Below are 20,193 nucleotides of genomic sequence, written 5' to 3'. Positions count from 1 at the left end.
GAGGACCGCTGAAGCATGGAGCAGGTGAGGCAAAAGAAAAAACACACATCTACATGCACACACACAAAAACATTGTGTACAGACTTTCATTTCCAAAAAAGATAAAATAAAATATAATGCCACTAGGATGCTGAGAGACTTGGATGCACACATTCAATCATTTCACACATTCCTGCAAAAGATAACAACAGCAGCATTTTCTCTTTGCTCACACAACTATTGCCTGGCTAACATTTCTCACTGTGTGAATATGTTACATCATGCAGGAAGCTCACTGGTGACATGTAATAGTGTGACCTTATTGATGTCATTGTGTAGAAAAGAAAGTCAGACAGAGTTAAGATTACAGACTTAGATATTTTCCATTATTTCTTAGTACAAAATTGTGGCAGGTTTTAAAGGTTCTTTCAGTGATTTGATCAAAAGTTGTTACAGTTATAGTCCTAAATGACTTGTCTCTTTTCATTATACTTAATGACGAAAACAATTAGACTGAAGGACTATTTGCTATCTAATGAAATCATAAACCTCTGTTATTAACTACACTTTCCTTAGAATCCATATTTTTCAGTTGTCTAGCTAGGTGACTGAATATAAATGAAACTTCCCAATATCAAAACATGTTAAAGCAATGCCACTATATAGAAATACAGCAGAAAATAAAGAACACACTCTATGTCAAGTTAATAACTTAATTGATTATGGGTCCCCCTTAGTATTTTTATTGGCCACGTTGAATGTGAGACATCTTCTTTGGCCCTCCGTAGTTTACATTTCCTGATTTGGCTAATGCATTTTTTTTTATCTAAAGAAGCTCATTCAGGATACAAGTGTGTCACTAAGGCTCTTGCTCAAAGACCTAACCATTGGAACATTTTGGGGCTGGGACGCGAATTCACAACCTGCCTATCAAATCAATGAGATGCTACTCCTTTCCCCAAGCCAACTAGTAGAGTAACAGAGTACTCTGTTAGTAAACTAACAGGGTGCCAAGCTGTACAGTAGCTGCATTAAGTTCATAATCCCAAACCCTGTTGAGGCTATCAAAGAGTCAATTCCAGAGTCTGTTGATTCATGTACAAGGTCTGAAGCAATATTCTGATTATTTTACGGGTTTCAAGCTATAATTTATGAGTCAGCAGTACCAATCTGTGAAGTCTGAATCAAAGTTACCAATCTGTAGAGTTTTAGTTGAATCAAGAGTCCCCTGCCTTATTTTGAGATTTGGGCAGCAAGCTACATGGTACCAAGCTGTAGAGTCTGACTCTAGAGTATATAGTGCCTGGTTCAGAGTCAGAGGTTCCAAACTGTAGAGTCTGAATTAGATTCCAAAGCTGTAGAGTTGAAATAAAGTCCAGAATTCCAAACCAAATAGTCCCAGTCAATGGTGCCAATCATTAGAGTAAGAGTTGAGCTATAGAGATGAATGTACTTAGTTGTAGAGTCCAGGTTACCAAGACACTGAGTGAGTGAAGTGTCACTGTAGACACAGAGTCATGGGTGACTCGGTGTCCACAACTGGAATCTCAGGCCAGGTCAAATTGTTCAGATTTGGATGATGTTAAGGCCTGCTGAGGAGTGTTTTGACCCTTGAAATTTATTTGAATACCAGATCCAATCAATTACTAAGAAAATTGCCTCCCTGTCTTGAACAGGGAACAGCACATTGTCAATACTTGGGATATTGCATGTGAAGCGGGCTGGCAGAGTTTCTGGGAGCAAGCCTGAGCGGGAAAAGAATTTTTCTTTCACTTAGCTTAATTCAATTAAGCATGAATACCCAGTGATAATAACAAAGCTGCCAAAGCTGCCAAAGTTCATGTAGCTGCATGTCTCAGTGCCTAATGTTCTTTAGGATATATCCCAATATTCTTTAGCAAAATGTCTGTGTGCTGCAGAGGCCATGACCATGCAGTTTCCTGTGAATGTTTTTTGGGTCTCATTTCATTTATTCCCCTTCCTCTTCTTCATGCCTCCATCTGTCTTACTGCCAGTCAGCAGTACTCTCCTTATTATTCCCTGGGTCCCTCTGTGCTAGTCCTTCAATCTTTTTCTCTATTTCTCTGTTATATCAGATCACATGCTGAATGATTTTCCCCCTGCTGTATTCCCCTGGTAATAAATTATTCATGGTATCCTTCACCATGGGACCATCACATCCACGACAGCTCTGTTAGGATGACATTAGCTCCCAGGAATAACACTGATGTCATTGTCATTATGTGAATTGTGTGTCTGACTGTGAGTCCGTGTGAGACCTGCTGTTGGGGATCTGTTCTTGTGACTTATGACGAGAGCCCTTTAAACCTTTAGGGCATTTGGAGGAAGCATGTGGATATGTAAAGCTCAGCAGTAGAGCCGTGATATTCAAATTTTAATCTAAAGCATCAAATAATATTGGATTTCACATTTAAGCATCAGAAACTGCTTCATAAAATAAGTGACGTATAATGCACATTTTAAACAAACCAGAATTAGCTTTCCATGCTGAACTCTCAAAACAAGTGCTTATTACTACAATACACTTCTCAGTGGTACAGATCTCTAAGGTTCCTCTCAATCATCTCAGTGTTGCTGCAGAAGTTCAAGAGCACCTCATAGTACCTTATACAGCGAATGTACAGTACTATGCAGGAGATCAGCATAATTCAGCCATTTCAGCCATTTCATCAGCAGCAAACTCGTTTTTGTTCTATGTGAGTGTTTGTGTGCATGGATTTATTCCAGGTTTCCTGAAGAAGTGTCTGTTTTGCTGACTCTCTTCCTTCACAGAAATTGCTGTGCCTGACCTTCAGAAGTGCAGGAAAGATATACAGAGAGGTGCAAATGTTTAAACCCAGGATATTGTATACATGTGCACACACACACACAGACACACAGACACACAGACACACACACACTCACACACACACACACACATTCTGTAATAAAGGAGCAGTACTCACTGGGTGAATAAAAAGAAACTGATTATATAATGCATTAGTGTGCACAAATATGGGCCATGCTACTAGTGAATGACAGAATCATCTTTTCTCTTTGTGTGTGTGTGTGTGCGTGTGTGTTCTACTTACGGACAAATCTCAAACAGGCAGGAAATCAATACTCATTACACACACAGAGAGTACTGCCTCTGTTGTCTGCCTATCCCCTCAAAAAGCAAGAGGTGAAGAGTTGAAAGGTCAAGGGTGTGTTGACTGACAGATCTACAATAGTTAATATTTGTGTCATATGCTGGAAAGGGAACGTTTAGCATGTAATAATGTATTATTAGATTTATTAAGATTAATTAAGCTGTCCAGTCAAATGAAATTCTGTAATATCTACAGTATGTTCTTACATAGACAAAAAGCCATATTCCAAAGCCAGAACTGTTTGGTAAATTATTTGTGTTGTTTTCAGTTCTACTTGTTAGTCAGTCCAGGGTTTTGCTAATTGCAGACAATAACATAAAATTCAAACAAACTTCAAGGTATTCTGAGAAGCTTGCTATTTTTCAAAATTGCAGTTTTTCTACAAATTCGGGGAAAGACATGTGAGACTTTAGCACAACATTCATCCAGCCAAAGGCCTCTTCCATTCCTGCAGCTGTCTTAGAAACTAATTAGATATGTGTCTTAGAAACTAATTACATTACATCACTGGTGGGAGTTTAAGAGAAGAATCCTGTGCTTTCAATTTCACCAAATCAAGTAAAAAAAAGCAAAAAAAAAAACACCTTTCAGAATTTTGGGGAATTCAGAATTTTGTCTGCAACAGTTAAAAAAGCCTGACTAGCTAGAGTTGAGATAGAACAAAAATACTGAGCTATGCCACACTTCCAGGTATAGAAACACCAAGCAGAAGGGGCGACTTGGCAGAATGTAAACAGAAAAAAACCCAATTCAATTCTAACATCCATTCAGATTTTTATTAAATAGGAGCAGCACTTTATATCCTGTCCCATAGCTGATGGTTCAGCAAGACTCCACTTGTCTAATCTTGTGCTTCTAAAAGGGCTTTTACAAAATATAACTAGCGTGAATAAAGCAAATAGTTGAGCCTTGCAGCTGTTGTGTAGGTGGTAGTCATAGTTGTTGTCCTTAGAGCATCTTTTCTGTTTATTCACACTTGGTAATGAAACATACTGCACTTCTTGGCTGTGTGTTTGTGTGGTGTATATAAATAAATGCGTGTAAAAATCATCTCATTGATCAGGACCATAACAGAAGCTGCTGGTTTCTACTGCAGACTCTCAGAAGGCTTTCTTTTATAGTAAAGAAATAGTTTATGGTATTGAAGTGTTCTTGCTTAAATCTGAACACAGACAGGAGCCATGCAAATCGTTATATTGATTCAAGACTGCCTTGGTGAATTAATTTTATTTTGTTTTTTACTATTTACATTTTGTATTCACATGCAAACTCACGGTAGATATTGATGTTTCATTATTTAAAGCAACATTTCAGCCAAACTCACATTGTTTTTTCTTTCGGCCCTCCAGGCACATGGGGACCTGGAAATAACCTATTTATCCTTTATATGTGAACTAATTTTTCCTTCTGAGAAATCTCCCTGTCTCTCGGTTCTTTAACACTCCAACAAACCATTGTCTGTTATAACCATTTGGGCTAAGAATTTGTAGAAGGTTTTCATTTCTGAAGCTTTTGGTCTGTTCTTAAAAAAATCCTAATTATCAAATGATCCACTGGAAACTACAACATAAACACATTTATCTTCCTCTCTAAAGTGTAATTGATGTCCTGAAGGGTATCTGGACATTTATTTGTACTTCTACTGGAGTCGTCTTTTTTGGACCCGCTCATGTATGACTTATCAGTTGTTAGGTAATTTCTGGAATCTGGAGTCCCTGGACATGGGACGTGTCTTTACTGGACCTTATATCTATAGGATATAACTCGCAACTGGTTGTGCACATGGGGCTCAGTCTAAGACTTGGCTTTTCATTTAGTTTGGTTTATAATAACAGTAACATTAATAATCATGCACTAATACCTGAAATAATACTTAATTAATATGAACTAATGACGTGCACGTGACAGCCGCGGCTGATCAATGTTTACTGCCGGAGAGAGTTTGTGTAATTGTCACTATTGTCACTATTATTATCCAATTTATTATTTTTTTGTTTATTTTTTTTTAGTAGAAGATTTTTAGGTGTGTATGTCTCTGTGATGTTCGTTCAGCATTTACTCACAGAATGTCAGGTCGTATTTATTTAATAGGCATTTTATGCCCTGATTTCTTTTTACCTATTTCTGTCTGTTTATCTCGTTGAACTAGATCTTTTCTTTCACTGCATTGCCCCTATTATCGTATCATCTTACCCTAGGTTCAGTTGCACAACTCTGCTTCTGTGCTATATTTTATACACTTTTGGTTCCAGGATCCTGAGATCTTCTTGTGTTAATATATGCAAAAGCTCAATATGCAAAATAATGTGAATTATATGATATGTGTAAAATGAGGCCTGATACAAACATGTAAGCATTTAGAAATGTGAACATTTAAATGTGTGCTATAACATTTTTTATGAACGCATCTTCATGATGTATATAAAAATGGCTCAATCACATAAATGATCCAATTTACAAAGACTGTAGATAAAAAAAAAACAGGGAAATATTCAGCCATCACATTTTTACACATGAGACAAAGAAACAGAAAAACAGTTGATATTTCCTGTAATTCTGCATTCTATCAGAAAATTTTCAGTTCTTTGTTGTGTCCAGTTTGGAGCCTTATGTCTGGAGATTGCATTTAGTACAGATCCTTCTACAGGCTACATGCATAGCCCACATATGTTATATAGATTAGATTACAGCTTGTGATTTCTTTAACAGCCTCATGTCGGCGTCTGATCCATTCTGATTGGTGTCTGGTGTCTGGAGTCTACAGGAAATGAGAATGTCTGACTGGCATTTCCTGGTAGATATCTGCCATTGAATTTCACAGGAGTGGAAATGCCATGTGATGCGACATGAACTTTGACCCCCAACAGCAAAAAACTAGCATTATCACTGAAGATAGTCATTTCTGCTCAGTTTTTCTCATCATCTTAGTAAATAAATCATTACTGATACTAGGACATGATGAGTTTAATAAGAATGTGGTGCCTGGTGTGAATTTTCCAGCAGGCTGTTCGAGGTCAGTTGCCTTCCTTCTTGTCTCTTAGCTTTAAAAGGCAATGATGTAAACAGGGAAGAAATGGTGGTATTTGTTGCGTGAACCTCTTTAGGTAAGAGGATATGGAAAATGTGTGTATAGCAAGAACAGGAAACAAACTATAAGATCAAATGCATGCCACATGTACATGTACTCGAACCCAAATAGGAACCTGTAAGCCACAGCACATTCATTCATTCATTCATCTTCTACCGCTTATCCGAACTACCTCGGGTCACGGGGAGCCTGTGCCTATCTCAGGCGTCATTGGGCATCAAGGCAGGATACACCCTGGACGGAGTGCCAACCCATCACAGGGCACACACACACACTCATTCACTCACGCAATCACACACTAGGGACAATTTTCCAGAGATGCCAATCAACCTACCATGCATGTCTTTGGACCGGGGGAGGAAACCGGAGTACCCGGAGGAAACCCCCGAGGCACGGGGAGAACATGCAAACTCCACACACACAAGGCGGAGGCGGGAATCGAACCCCGACCCTGGAGGTGTGAGGCGAACGTGCTAACCACTAAGCCACCCTGCCCCACGCCACAGCACATATTTAACCTTAACATAATTTATGTCAGAGCTTTGATAGACGTGACTCTCAGCTGTTTGCTGGTGTCACAGAATATCAGAAACATTGTCCAATAATGGCACATTATGGCAAGTTTTTCGGCTAGTTTAAGATATAGAACATTATTCAGACTCACATATATAACATCTACCACATAAGTGCTTCTTTTGGCTAACACGAAGCCAACACATGTCACTTCTTGTTTCCTAACTGCTACTCAGGCTGTGTTCGAGGCCCATCCCGGATGCGTGAGTGTTACATATTTTTTCAAACAAATCTTTTGTGCAGCTTTTTGGAAGTTGTTCTTCACCCTTTCAAGATCCTGTGATACCGTTTTCTTATTATTAGGTACTTGGATGTGCTGCATGCTGGCACAGCGGCTAGAGCTATCACTTCAGAGCTCCAGGGAACACAAGTTTGTGTTACTGTCTGTGAAAATGAAAATGACAGAAATGATGTCATGATACCTGATGCGCATATCCAAAAATTTTGGGGGACTTTTGGGAAGTGGACTGAACACGAGTGTGTCCTGAACATAAAAACAACACTTTCAACATAATGAACTTCACTGTTCACATTTATGTCATGAGAAACTAATGTAATACATCATATAACATTAATAACAGTGACATTATCTCTCAAATCGAACCTCAGTTAGTTGTTACTCCTGAGCCTTACAATTTACTCTTGATTAACTGTCTATGCAGACTGACAAATTAGGTGTTATTCATTAGTATTGGATAGTGAGGTGTTTGACCGTACTTTTAGAGATTTAGGACAGATACAAATGTTTTTCAACTACGATAAGGCAGAGGGCTTTAAATAATCTCAACAACAAGATCAGTGTGTGTTTAGAGTGTTCCTGCTGTTCACAGCTGTCAGTAGGGGTGATAAAGGGCAGTAGAGATTTATAGCAGGTTGTATCCAATAAGGTGGATGGACAGGAGGGTTGGTGAAGAGGGGTGTTCACTATCCTAGTGATCTCTTTAGTCCATTCTAGACACAAATGCACTAATCACTCACACCTGTTTCATCTTGAATTGCTCTAATATTTCGACTTCTGGTTTCAGTGTACTTCTTTGTCATGGTTCTATTGATGTCATATATATATATACACTATATATACACTACCCACATTTTTTCTAGCGCACATATTTGCCAGGGATTCTCACTTTTGTGCACTGTGTAAAAAAACAACAAATGGTGGATACATACCAAAATATCAAAATATACAAAAAAGCTATATAATATAATATATAATCGGAATATAGGATTAGGAATAATAGGAATTTGTTTGTCAAATAGGAAAAATGTGTGTCCCCATCACAAATCCTTTTGAACTGAACATAATGACTTGTGGAGTTCTGGTGTAACTTTCTGTTTTATGAATGAAATTAGAGACATTGAAACCTTTACTATAACCACATATACATTACTTTTGAAGGTCTGAATCAGAGCCCAGGGGCAGCTATGATACAGCACCCTGGAGCAGTGAGGGTTAAGGTCCTTACTGAATTGCCCAACAGTGGCAGCTTGGCAGTGCTCGAGCTTAAACCCTTAAATGATAAACATCCCAGAGCCTTAAAACCACTTGAGCAATCACCGTTCCTTTTATGTCACATATGTTACTCGGAATGCACGCACACACACACACACACACACACACACACACACACACACACACACACACACACACAGTAAACTAAAACTCATGCCTTTTTTTCAGTATCTGTCAATCATTCAAGTTTGACATTAACGTGTTCTCCATCACTGAATCTCTCTCACATGCCTAAACACCCTGTTTTGTGTGTATGTGTGTGTGTGTGTGTGTGTGTGTGTGTGTGTGTGTGTGTGTGTGTGTGTGTGTGAATCTATGGCTTAAATATTAATTGGTAAAACTGTTTTACCACAAATATTCATTTTGGAACACATGCTTATTGATATTCATAAATCAAAAATGAAATAAACAGATTTTCCGTATAGCTATTTTAATCAAATACGACTGAACACTTTTATATAGGTGGTGAAAAATTAATTAAAAAACAGCACAAGGTGTTTAAATGTGCTCCATCTTACAGAGCCTGCTGAATATCTGCTCACATCCAGAACAGTTGCTCTTGTATTCTTACTTACATATCACATTATTTTCTGTCTTCCTTAATCTTTTCATTTTTCCATCTTGCGCTTTTTCAGCATTTTATATTTTTCATGACACATCGTGGCATATTAGTCGCTTTATTTTCTGTCTAGAATAATCTGCACTTGCTATGTGTCTCCACTCGGTTAATTAGATGTTTTGCTTATAATATGTCACCTGTCTGTATATGTCTATTTCTCTATTGGTCTTATGAAAGGGACTAAAATTTGCAGCACAGTAAATAAAGCTTCCAGAGAAACAGCACAGGAATTAAGCTATGAATCAGCATGTCTAATCATTCGACATGTTTAAGTAAGAAATTGAGATAGTTGTATTACGTATATTAAATGGAGAGGATGTAGAAAGAGGACAAAGATTTAATCCATGCTACAAGTTACCACATTGGAATCCGCAAATGTAATTGCATGCTTATGCAGTCTTGTAACACTTTCCTTGTATTACTTTAATGGTTCGTTCCTGTACTCTGGACTACTCGTTTAAAGAGTTTGCAATTTTTTTCTCTTATTCTCTGACTCTGTTCTCTTTTGGCAGTCCATTAGTTCCCTTGAAAGCCACAATTACATGAAGTACATGAAATGTAGTTCACGTGTAATGAACATGTCATCACGTTAAGACATCACCGGCTTCTCCATTTACATTTATGACATTTGGCCGACACCTTTATTGAGAGCAACGTATGAATAATTTTATATCATTTATACAGCTGAGCAACTGAGGGTTAAGGGCCTTGCTCAGGTGCCCAGGGGTGGCAGCTTGGTGGAACTGGGATTTTCTCCAAACTCACAACCTTTTGAACAGTAGTCCAACACCTTAACCACTGAGCTACCACTTCCAGAAAAGACAAGGGCCAAGCAGATGTTTGTGGACATCTCTTGCTCTCCTTGCCTTGTTTTCTCTCTTATCTCTCTCCTTGTCTAATGGGAAGCACATGGGCTGAGTAAAGCTTGTGAGTAAAGGCCTTGAATGCCACGTTCACCACTACATAATCTCCCTTCTCTCTCTCTCTCTCTCTCTCTCTCTCTCTCTCTCTCTCTCTCTCCACTGTTCTTCTCCCCCTGCTTTCCCCATCACATGCTTCCACAATTAATTTAATTTAATGCATTAAATTTAGTACAATCCAGTCAAGACACATCCAAATCAATTAGTCTAATAGATTTTTATTATAATTATTATCACCAGTTTTGTCTGTAATCTTATACCCTGGAGGATTTTGGGCTTCATGTGCTCTGATAGTACTGTAGGTTTGTGTATCCATTTATTTGCCTCATATAAATCATTCAGCCAACCAAAATAATAATAATCCCTCAGTGGTAGCCAGTCACCTGGAAAACAACACACAAAAACAAGACGACGAATTAAACGAGAAAAAAAAAGAAACAATCCATGCAAAATGTTTTTGCCGCCATAACACAGATTATGCATAATCCTAAACCGTTCCTAGAAAGGGCTGTAATTTTGATAAGTGGGGCATATTGTGCTGTAATACCCACATGGAATGTAAATAGTATAATTATGGTTAGACTTTTATTCTAAAGTCTGCCACTGTTTTGTTTTCCAGTGTTAAACTGATAAGACTAAGATTGCTAGAACTTGAGCAACATTAATCGCTGCTGCCTTACCGTCATTTACAGTCTAGCCGGGAAAGATTGATCAGCTGTTTGTTTAAAGTTTGCTGCTGCTGGTATGAAGGCCATGCATATAGGCTGCGTTATTGAAATTTAAATGACGGAAAAATAAAAACTGCTCTGTTCAAAGTGTGTCAGCATGAAAAACAATCAAATTCAAGTTTAAAACAGTTGATTATCTAATCTTTATCTTTAGTTCAAACCTAAATGCTAAATATACAATCTATTTTTTTATTTACATCAAAACTTTTTTTTTGTATTTTTTACTCAGGTAAATTCCCACGAGCCGTTCAGCAGAAGTTTATTTTTGATTTATTTATTTAAGTGTGACAGGAGTATAAGTTCTATTTTTATGAACAGATGGCCATTATTTATAAATAAATAATAAAAGAAATCTTTTTTTTTTTTAGTTATATAAGTTAGATTGGGGGGGGGGGGGCACGGTGGCTTAGTGGTTAGCATGTTTGCCTCACACCTCCAGGGTTGGGGGTTCGATTCCCGCCTTCGCCTTGTGTGTGTGGAGTTTGCATGTTCTCCCCGTGCCTCGGGGGTTTCCTCCGGGTACTCCAGTTTCCTACCCCGGTCCAAAGACATGCGTGGTAGGTTGACTGGCATCTCTGGAAAATTGTCCGTAGTGTGTGATTGCGTGAGTGAATGAGAGTGTGTGTGTGCCCTGCGATGGGTTGGCACTCCATCCAGGGTGTATCCTGTCTTGATGCCCGATTATGCCTGAGATCCCCGTGACCCAAGGTAGTTCGGATAAGTGGTAGAAAATGAATGAATGAATGAATGAATGAATGAATGAATGAAAGTTAGATTAAACCTATTCAATACAGGTGTGGTCAAACAGGCTAATAATAACTGTAATAAACAGATTATTATTATTATTTCAAACTTGACCTTAGGGTGACTGTTCCTTATTTTCAAGGATTATGTGGTGTAAAATAATCGTATGCGTTGTAGTTGGCAAGATCCTTATTCAGGGGCTTGTGTCAATGGCTCAGAGAATCTGCTGGGTGTGTGCAAATCTGTGCAGCATTTTCACCACATCACTGCAGTGTGACTCAAAATGGAAATAATGAGGTCTGTCCTTCTCTCTTTACAGTTCTGCACCCCCTTTGCTTTTCACCCTTTCCCTTTTTTTTGCGCTCCACTGTTATGTATTTACTCCCTACCTACCTCTTTATCCAGGCACAAAGAGCTCTTTGTGTTTCACAGCCACAAACTGAGGCTTTTTGCCTTCTGAATAGTGCATGTGCACTGAAATTAAAGCATATAAATCACTTGAGCCCAAACTGTTCTTGTTTTCCTTTCCAGCTAATAAACACACTTAGTTTAACATCACAGTGATGGCTGTTGTGAGATTAGATTGGAGCCATAAAATCTATCTATGGCTTGAGAAAGACGCTATTATGGCTGAGCAATGCATCATATCAGATGTCTTTGATAGCAAATATCAAGGTAATATGAATAATGTATGGTAAATTATTACACACACTTAAAGGAAGATATATTTGTGATTTGTAATTTCTTAAGTGCTTCAAGTCAAATCATTTTTACTTTGATTTAATTTGATTTGATTTATATTTTGTTTCTTCTGAATAACAAACATGGCATAACAGAGTAAGAGCTTTGTTCAAACATACAATTTTGTGTAATTTGTACTTTGCGCCTCCTCCTTTAGAGAGGCGTGAAAAAAAAAACCCGAATCCGTGTGTGTCAGTCATGCGTGCATAATCACCTGACATGACTTTCATTGATAGGCTGCTAGAAGCTACAGTCTGGGCTAGAAAGAAATCTTAGGTAGCGGTGTTGCATTTGGTTCCAAGTAGAAAAGACTCCACATTTCTAAAACAGAAGAGAATCTGATTCAAACTACAACACCAAAGGGCAGAGCTGTAGAACTAGTATTCTGTACATTTGGACTGAAAACAAACATGCGCAGGTATGAATTTGCAAAATGTTCTAATCTATATATATTTATAGCTTGATCAGCAGATGGAAAAGATGCAGTGGTTGTGTGAGGGGATGGGTAGCTAGTGGGTGGGAATTGGTGAGAATATACTGGGTGGAAAATTGGCCAGGGGGTGAGGGTGGTGGGGCAGTAGGGCTATAAATAATGATGGACCTTTCAGGACATTTCAGGAATTAAAACTAAAACAAATTAAACAGCTAAAAGTTTACAGAGAAAGGGGTCTCAGGAATGGAAAAAGTATGAATCTCAGTTCACATCTGGCATTAACATGTGTCCTGGATGATCTGATCAAAAGTACATGAGCTGCCTGATTTACGCTACGTTCACAAATGCAGCGATTTTACCACACTATGAAGTCGCTAGTCTACTGGTTGCTATGGCAGCATTCCACTATTAACTAAATTACTTTGAATGGCCATTGTCTTGGATACGTTTTTCCATGCAACATTTTTTATAAAACTTGTGTCTCTGTATGTTTATCACTCTGTTTATCACTCTGTATGTGCTATTCTATCTTCACACCTATTGGCAGTCACTGCACAGATTCACTCCATATTTGCATTTTTATTAATTTTTTGTCACATCGCCGGACACGCAGACATCTATTTTCAGTCGCTTATGTCAGTTTCAATACAAATCACTGCTATATGTGTGAACATCGCATTAGGTTTCAAATAAAATTTTAGCCTAACAAAAATCCCAGCAGAAGACAGATGTAATAAATGTCCATGGCACGATTCCGCCTGAGGAAACAATGTATGATCCCTGGAGACTTGTTCATGGTGCCAGTGTGTGAACGGCGGAAGAGAAATGTGTTTAGATGTGCACTGGATTCGGATGTTAGTGAATGGTGTGAACAGGCCCTTGGACCCTCTGAAGTGAACGCGTGAATGTGTGCACTGTTCTGGTGATACCGCTAAGGGGCGCTGCGTGCGCTCTGCTCTCACTCAGGACGACTGAACTACGGCAAGCCGAAAGAGGACGTAAAAACGGATGGGGGGCTTTTATTTCTGCGCAGATTTGAGCCTAGGAGTTTCCTCATGCTTGTTCAGAGTTGAGCTGTGGAGCAGAGGGGAGGAGGGAGGGACAGACACGAGCGCCAACAAACCAAACAACGGAAAAGTGAGGACCGCGACGCAGAGCTGAATGCGGACCTATAAACCTGGTTGTTGTTGCGGTTCAACATTAACGCTGTTTAGTTTACATACCGCGCCTTCTCAGTTTAACAGATCCTCCCGGACTCCAGCTGTCCAATGAATGGAGTGGCGTTTTGTCTTGTTGGAATTCCGCCGTGTTCAGAAAGCGAAGTAAGTTCTCCAATCATGTGGATTTTCATCATACAGGGTTTGAGTTACAGAGAGATTTAGAGATTTTTTTTTAAGAAAAGAGGTTGCGCTTTGGTTGCAGAGCGTGATTTCTTCCTAAGCGGATTAAATCGCCATGGTGTGTGTGTGTGTGTGTGCGTGCGTGTGTGTATATATATGTGTGTGTGTGTGTGTGCGTTTGTGTCTGTACGCGCGCGCTTACAGGGTTTAGAGAACAGCTTGGCTTCATTTAGCGCCATTCGCCTTTCCTGCACTCATTTTGGCGCTGATTTACGGCACCTCCTCAGCACTTAAATCGGTTTAATCGATTGCGCAGCTGCTCAGCCTGTTAGTGTGTGTGTGTGTGTGTGTGTGTGTGTGTGTGTATGTGTGTAGCCTGGAACGTCTCAGATACCGGTAATCAGGAGTGTTGGAGTATTGGTAACGTCCCAAATCGCAGACTACAGCACTAAACAGTGTGTCAACATAAAACGCAGTCCTTCTTGCAGCAAAAGCGCGTCCCGCAATTTAGTTGCGTTTGGATGGCCGCATGCCAAGTGCGCGCTCTGTCACACTGATGCATTGAGGTGTTACACTGTTACAAACTAGTGATAACGACGAACGGTGTGCGTTATTGATCCAAAAGAGGTGTGTGTTCTTCTCTTTCTTTACAACATAATCATAACAATGATCATGGTGGTGCACTAACTGTTATGATAGCCTCACAGTTTTGATCCTTAGTTCAGGTTACTGTCTGTTTGGAGTTATGCATGTTCTTAACATGTCTGTGTTGCTTTCCAACAGGTTCTCCGGTTTCCTTGTGAGTAGGTTGATGGGCTATGTTAAATTGCCCCTAGGTATGAATGAGTGTGATAATGTCTGCGTGGGCATGGTGCCCTGCGATGCGCTGGTATCCCAGCAAGGGTGTGTTCCCACCTTGTACTTAGTGTTCCTGGGCTAGGCTCCAGAAAACTCCACTCCAACCCTGTGCTGGATAAAGTGATTCACTGAAAAGAGTAAAGGAATAAATGAATGATTAATAACAGTTACATTGTTATTGTGCCAGGGGGAATTTTAGGGGTAGGCTACAACGCAGTGTAGGGGTAGGCTACAGTTATGGAATCTATGCTCATGCCTCGTTCACAAAAAATGAACCTTCAGATGAAATCTCTGAAGTTGCAGTAAGCTCTTGGACATGCATATCTGGATTGGAATATATGTCAATCGGTTTTAAATCATATTCAGTTCAGCTCGGTTCATCCTTAGGGCCTGACGATAAAAAATCTGCACTGTAGACAGATATTTCTCTGTTCTCTCTCTCTCTCTTTCTGTCTCTCTCTCTCTCTCTCTCTCGCTCACTTTTCTCGAATCCTCAGCCTTCTTTATTTAACAGTTAAAGGGAGTCACTGACCTCAAATAGACACCACATGTTTGTCAGCATCTGGATATTGCTGTGATGTCACATGCAACTGCAACTGATAAATTCTTCTTCTTTTTTTATTTACGTTTTCTCCACATTTCTATTGAGCCGTTTCCCCCCTTTGTGTCACACATGTTTCATAAATCACAAAAATAATTTCCTAAGCAATTGTGCAACCAATTGCAGGCATGGTAATGAAAAAAGGAGTATGTTTGTCTGTTTATGGAGGCTTCCTGATAACTGTCAGGAGTGGACAAATCATAAATTTATGAAGTAACACACCAGGCAAAGTCAAAAGCCTGGTGTTCTGAACAGTGCTGTGTTTATTTTTCTCAGAATTGTAACCCATTATGCTGAAGAGTGGTAGATAACATGTAATAACATATGAAAGGACGTAGTTTCTGAAGTAACATGCCATGTTTGTGACCTCAAAAAAGTCGGCAAGCTGCTAGTCATGTTTTAGCCATTAGATTTGATGTTCTGCTCTCATCCTGGATGTAAAAGATATTATTTGTGCTTTTTTCTTTTAAATATATTCACTTGTCCTCACAACTTTGCAGAGAATAGGGAGCATGGCATCATTTTTGGCCTTTTTTTCTTCAAACAGGAACTTTGAAGCATAGTCATATCCTCTTATTAGACCAGAGCACCCCATGAGGATATGCAATCGGGGGTAAAAATGACAGTCCTTCTGTATGCTGTAGTTTCTGTAGTATCTCAGGGTGTTTTCTTTCTTTGAATTTTTACATTTCAACTATTTTTGAATTTTCAGTATATTCCTAGTTTGTCTTATGAGGCCTGGTTCCTTTCAGTATTTGAAGAGATTTATTCTTATTCTAACGAACCTGGAGAAGGATTTCTGTACAGCTAACAGCTACAGTCTGCTGTTGCAAATAAATTGATCTCACGACAATTTATTAAAAGTTGACCCGAAAATATACCCCAGGGCCGACGCTGCTTTTTCAGTAAGGCAGACTCAGTACAAACACAAGGCAGAGTCAGCAGTTTGGAGTTTGTAGTTACATCCTCGGCTTCAGCAGTTTGAGCGTTTCGCTTTCAGTAAAGCTTTTCAGGAAGCTGTCGATGCACGGTGGATTAATTTCTCAGTAAGTGAACTCTTATAAAGATGAGGTCAGAGTAATGTGAGGCCTGAGCCTTACATGACCTAAAGCATAGCCGTCGCTTTTAGCGCACACCGGAAAACTAATGTTCCACATGCTTCCATTCTGTGATTCCAGAGCTGGAAAATCACATTTGCGGCTGTTAGTGCAGTGATACATTACTCAAGTCCTTGTGACTGGGAGCGTGTCCAGAAATGGTATGTGCATTAATGGTATTAAGCATCACATGGGTCTAAGTGAAGGCCCCTGAGCTAATCAGAGGAAGGGAGAGAGGGAGCGAGGGGCTTGAAAATTGGTTAAGGTAGAAGGTTGTAATGGAAAGATTTTCTCCCAAAGGATGAAGTGACTCAAACTGATTTAATAAATCTTTAATTATTTTTGTGGGGTGTGCATTACAATGTCAGTCTCTCTCTGCCCCCCTCCACCTCCGACTCCTTCTCTCTCTCTTTCTCTCTCTGTCTCAGTGTCTCTCTTTTTCTCAGTCTTTGTCTTTCTCCTTTCCATCACTAACGGTAACTTATTAAACCAATTAACTCAAAAAAGGGTTACAGAAAGAGAGAAAGAAACAAAACTGGTGTCAAGTGTACAAATCTGTTTCGTACTGTATGTGTGTACGAGCTTCAAGTAAAAGAAGACCTGTAAAAGATGGTAGATTGGACAAAAAGGCTCCATACTGTGAATGACAATGAAATGATTTTTATTTTAATACTGTATTAATTAATATGTATTTTTATTATCAACTGTATCATTAAAGAAAAATTCAAATTGTTTAAATTGACATTCCCACTAAAATAGCCCAGAGTTGCTAACCGAATTAGTTCACACCTTCTTGCTTGCAGTTGCGACCGTATGTGTATTTATTATTTAATAGTGTCATATGAATATCAGGTCAGAGCCTGACTTGACCCTTTTTGTAAAAAGGGACACACCCTTTCTAGCAGATCACACTTTTAACAGCAAATCCAGTAACTGTAAAAGAAATGGAGGAAGAGCTGTGAGATCTGGCTAGCTGTGTGGATTTCTCTTGTTAGATTTATATTATACAGATCTCAATGTGTGATCAATAATTCAGTGCATTTGAGTAAGCCAGTGAATTGATTTTATATAATTCAGCCCTGTTATGATGGAACACTGTGGTTTAGGCAGTGACCCTGTGCCAAAGTTCTGACTACTGGAACTGATTGAAAAAGATTCTGATCTAAGATATTTGACTTTCTACTTTGTATTCATGACAGATGACAACTTTGAATGTCATAAGTTGACTTTTTGCTTTAGATAGCTTAGTTAATATTGCTAATTAATCAAATGTCAGTGTTGTTGACAAGGAACAAATCCATATTTCATTATGTGCTGTGTAAATTATGTGCATTATGTTCTTATTCTTACAAATAATGTGGAAAAAATATGTAGAAATGAAAGAAAAATAATAACAAGTGTATTACACATTGAAGACTTAACAGTCAGTCCAGAATGTTTGTGGTTGGACTGTCTTCTTGTCAGTCATTTTTAGCCACGCCTCAATTTGGCACTCAAGCAATGTCCAAGTGAGCTTGAAATTTAAGGTATGACAGTTCTTGCTAACTCTAGCAGGCTAGCTAAAAAAAAACAAATTAAATATCTAACCTTTAAGTTGGTGACTTAGGTCTTAAGGGTAGCTCAGAGATTATGCTGGAAAGGTTATTCTTGGTCATAGATTGGTTATGAAAGTAGTTATGATTATGAAAGCAGTTTTTATGGGTTCTTCAAACTTAGTACTTCTTTTCTGGAAAACATGAAAACATGAAGTTAAACTCATGTTATGAGTTGTTCTGAGTTGAACCAAAGCTTATCTTCGTTTACTCCTGATTATAAGGCTTCTGTTTCTTTGAACCATCTCACTATGTTGTACATTGTCCCCACTCGATCCAAGATTGTGTACTTTTAAGTACAAGTACAGAATCACATGTAACAGAGAAGTATGTTTTAGACAAACTTTTCTATTTTGCTTAAATCCAGAGTCACGACTGAGGTCTTGATACCGATGAAAACTATAAATACATACGGATATTAGTGAACTTTTGTGATTTACATTGAACGTAAAACAAGCTGGTCATTCGCGCCAAAATGCAAGGGTTAAAAAGGGAACGTTATGTGTAAGAATGCACAGCTAGCTTGTATCATTAAAGTTTGTTATCATCTTAGCTAACACTTGAGAGATGAAGATGTAGCTTTATTTTAAACATCCCAGAGTTTTGCTTAGATGAGTTCTTTCTCTTTTACTAACTTGACTAAGGAGTTTGTGTACCTCAGAATTGGCTACATTACAGCGAGTTTAAACCCTCTTTAAAATATCATTTGTTCTAAGGAATGTTTAACCGATAGCAGATGTAGGAAAAATTTGTTACTGTTACATTGACCAGATCAGTCCAGTTACAGCGTTCTCTCCCAACATTTCCCTGACACACGCTGTTTCAATTTGTTTGCTCGTATCACTGCTCTGATTTGGATCAGTGAAGCTTTACTGCAGAGCAGAGACACTGCTAAAAATCAGAACTGAAAATCCCCAAAGCGTATTTCTCTCTCTCTCTCTCTCTCTCTCTCTCTCTCTCTCTCTCTCTCTCTCTCAGTCTGTCTCTGTATTCTTTTCAAACTGCATCATCGTTTCAGGAAGCAGTGAGGCTGAAATGGAGAAGGCATGTGAAAAAAAGAGCTCTGATGTAAAATTCCACATTCGGTTGACTCTAGATCATTAGTTTAAAAATAAGTCTGGTTCATATATGAATCATGTGTTTCTGAAGAGTTTCTGAACAAAGGGCTTCAAAAGGGAAAGGCAGAGACTGTATATCCGATGCTTTGTGTGATTTGATCTTTGCAAAACACAATCCAGTGAATGATATATGATATGCATGAATACGTATAAATAAGACATGATAAATGTGTGGGAATAAACTCGGTCAAAATCCAGATAACAGACACAAGGGTAAAAAAAAAATATTCCTGTCTACTTACAGTCTACGTATTCAGAGGAATGAAGGCAACCAGTCATGTCCCAAATTTTTTTTACATAGAAGCCTTTTTTAAAAAGACTCTGTATCCTTGGCTGTTTTATATATCACTAAATCATAAATTTAGTGATATATAAAACATCGGTGATAAAAACAGAGATATTTGTACGTCTGCCCTGAGGGACCTGGCTGCTTAATGGTTTGCACAGTTGTCTCACACCTCCAGGTTTGGTGAATTTGATTCATGCTTTCGCTCTGTTTGCATGTTCTTCCTGTGCTCCTCCAGTCCAAAGACATGCATTTTAGGCTGATTGGCATCTCTGTATTGTCCATAGTGTGTAAATGTGGATTGTGCCCTGTGATGGGTTGGTACTCAGTCAAGGGTGTCCCCCATCTTGTACCCTAACTCCCTGGGTTAAGCTCCAGGTTTCTTGTGAGCTTGGGTAGTATCCCACACTAGAGATAATGAAGGGATGGATGGATGGATGGATGGATGGATGGATATCGTCTCTATCGCCATTGTACATTATACAAAGTAGTCTAATGAAATGTTTGGGGATTAACTAATGGCATCATCTAAACTTTTAGCATTGAACATGGCCTTTGGAAACAGACCTCTGAGCCATACTCATTATCATTCTAAACAGGGTTGATGATAAAAATCCATCCAGAGTAATGCATAGCGCTGTGATGTGGATCAACAATCTACAGCCACTTCTATAATGGAATGAGTTACAAATAAAGTTGGTAGATAAACAGCAAAATATTAAAATGCATAGAATACAGAAATAAATAGCTTTCAAATGATTTAGTTGAATCCTAAAACCAAACCTACAACCCAAATTGTAATTATTGTGTG

The 20,193-nt window shown here is 38.8% G+C and overlaps 1 protein-coding gene across 3 annotated transcripts in view; it reads left to right on the top strand.

The window, feature by feature from the left end:
- arhgap23a (Rho GTPase activating protein 23a) overlaps positions 1-20,193 on the top strand; it is a 68,429-nt gene continuing 48,236 nt past the window's right edge. The window contains exons 1-2 of one of the 3 annotated variants that reach the window (XM_060893020.1): positions 13,580-13,627; positions 13,727-13,812. In XM_060893020.1, coding sequence (XP_060749003.1) covers positions 13,759-13,812 — 54 coding nt within the window. In that variant the 5' untranslated portion in view covers positions 13,580-13,627; positions 13,727-13,758. Of the gene's footprint in view, positions 25-13,534; positions 13,813-20,193 lie in introns of those variants that run through there. The other 2 variants (XM_060893023.1, XM_060893019.1) reach the window with 2 other exon arrangements.

This window comes from Tachysurus vachellii, chromosome 18 (genome assembly GCF_030014155.1).
Source record: "Tachysurus vachellii isolate PV-2020 chromosome 18, HZAU_Pvac_v1, whole genome shotgun sequence".
In the NCBI taxonomy this organism is placed as follows: Eukaryota; Metazoa; Chordata; class Actinopteri; order Siluriformes; family Bagridae; genus Tachysurus; species Tachysurus vachellii.
This window is presented reverse-complemented; position numbering and strand designations above follow the sequence as displayed.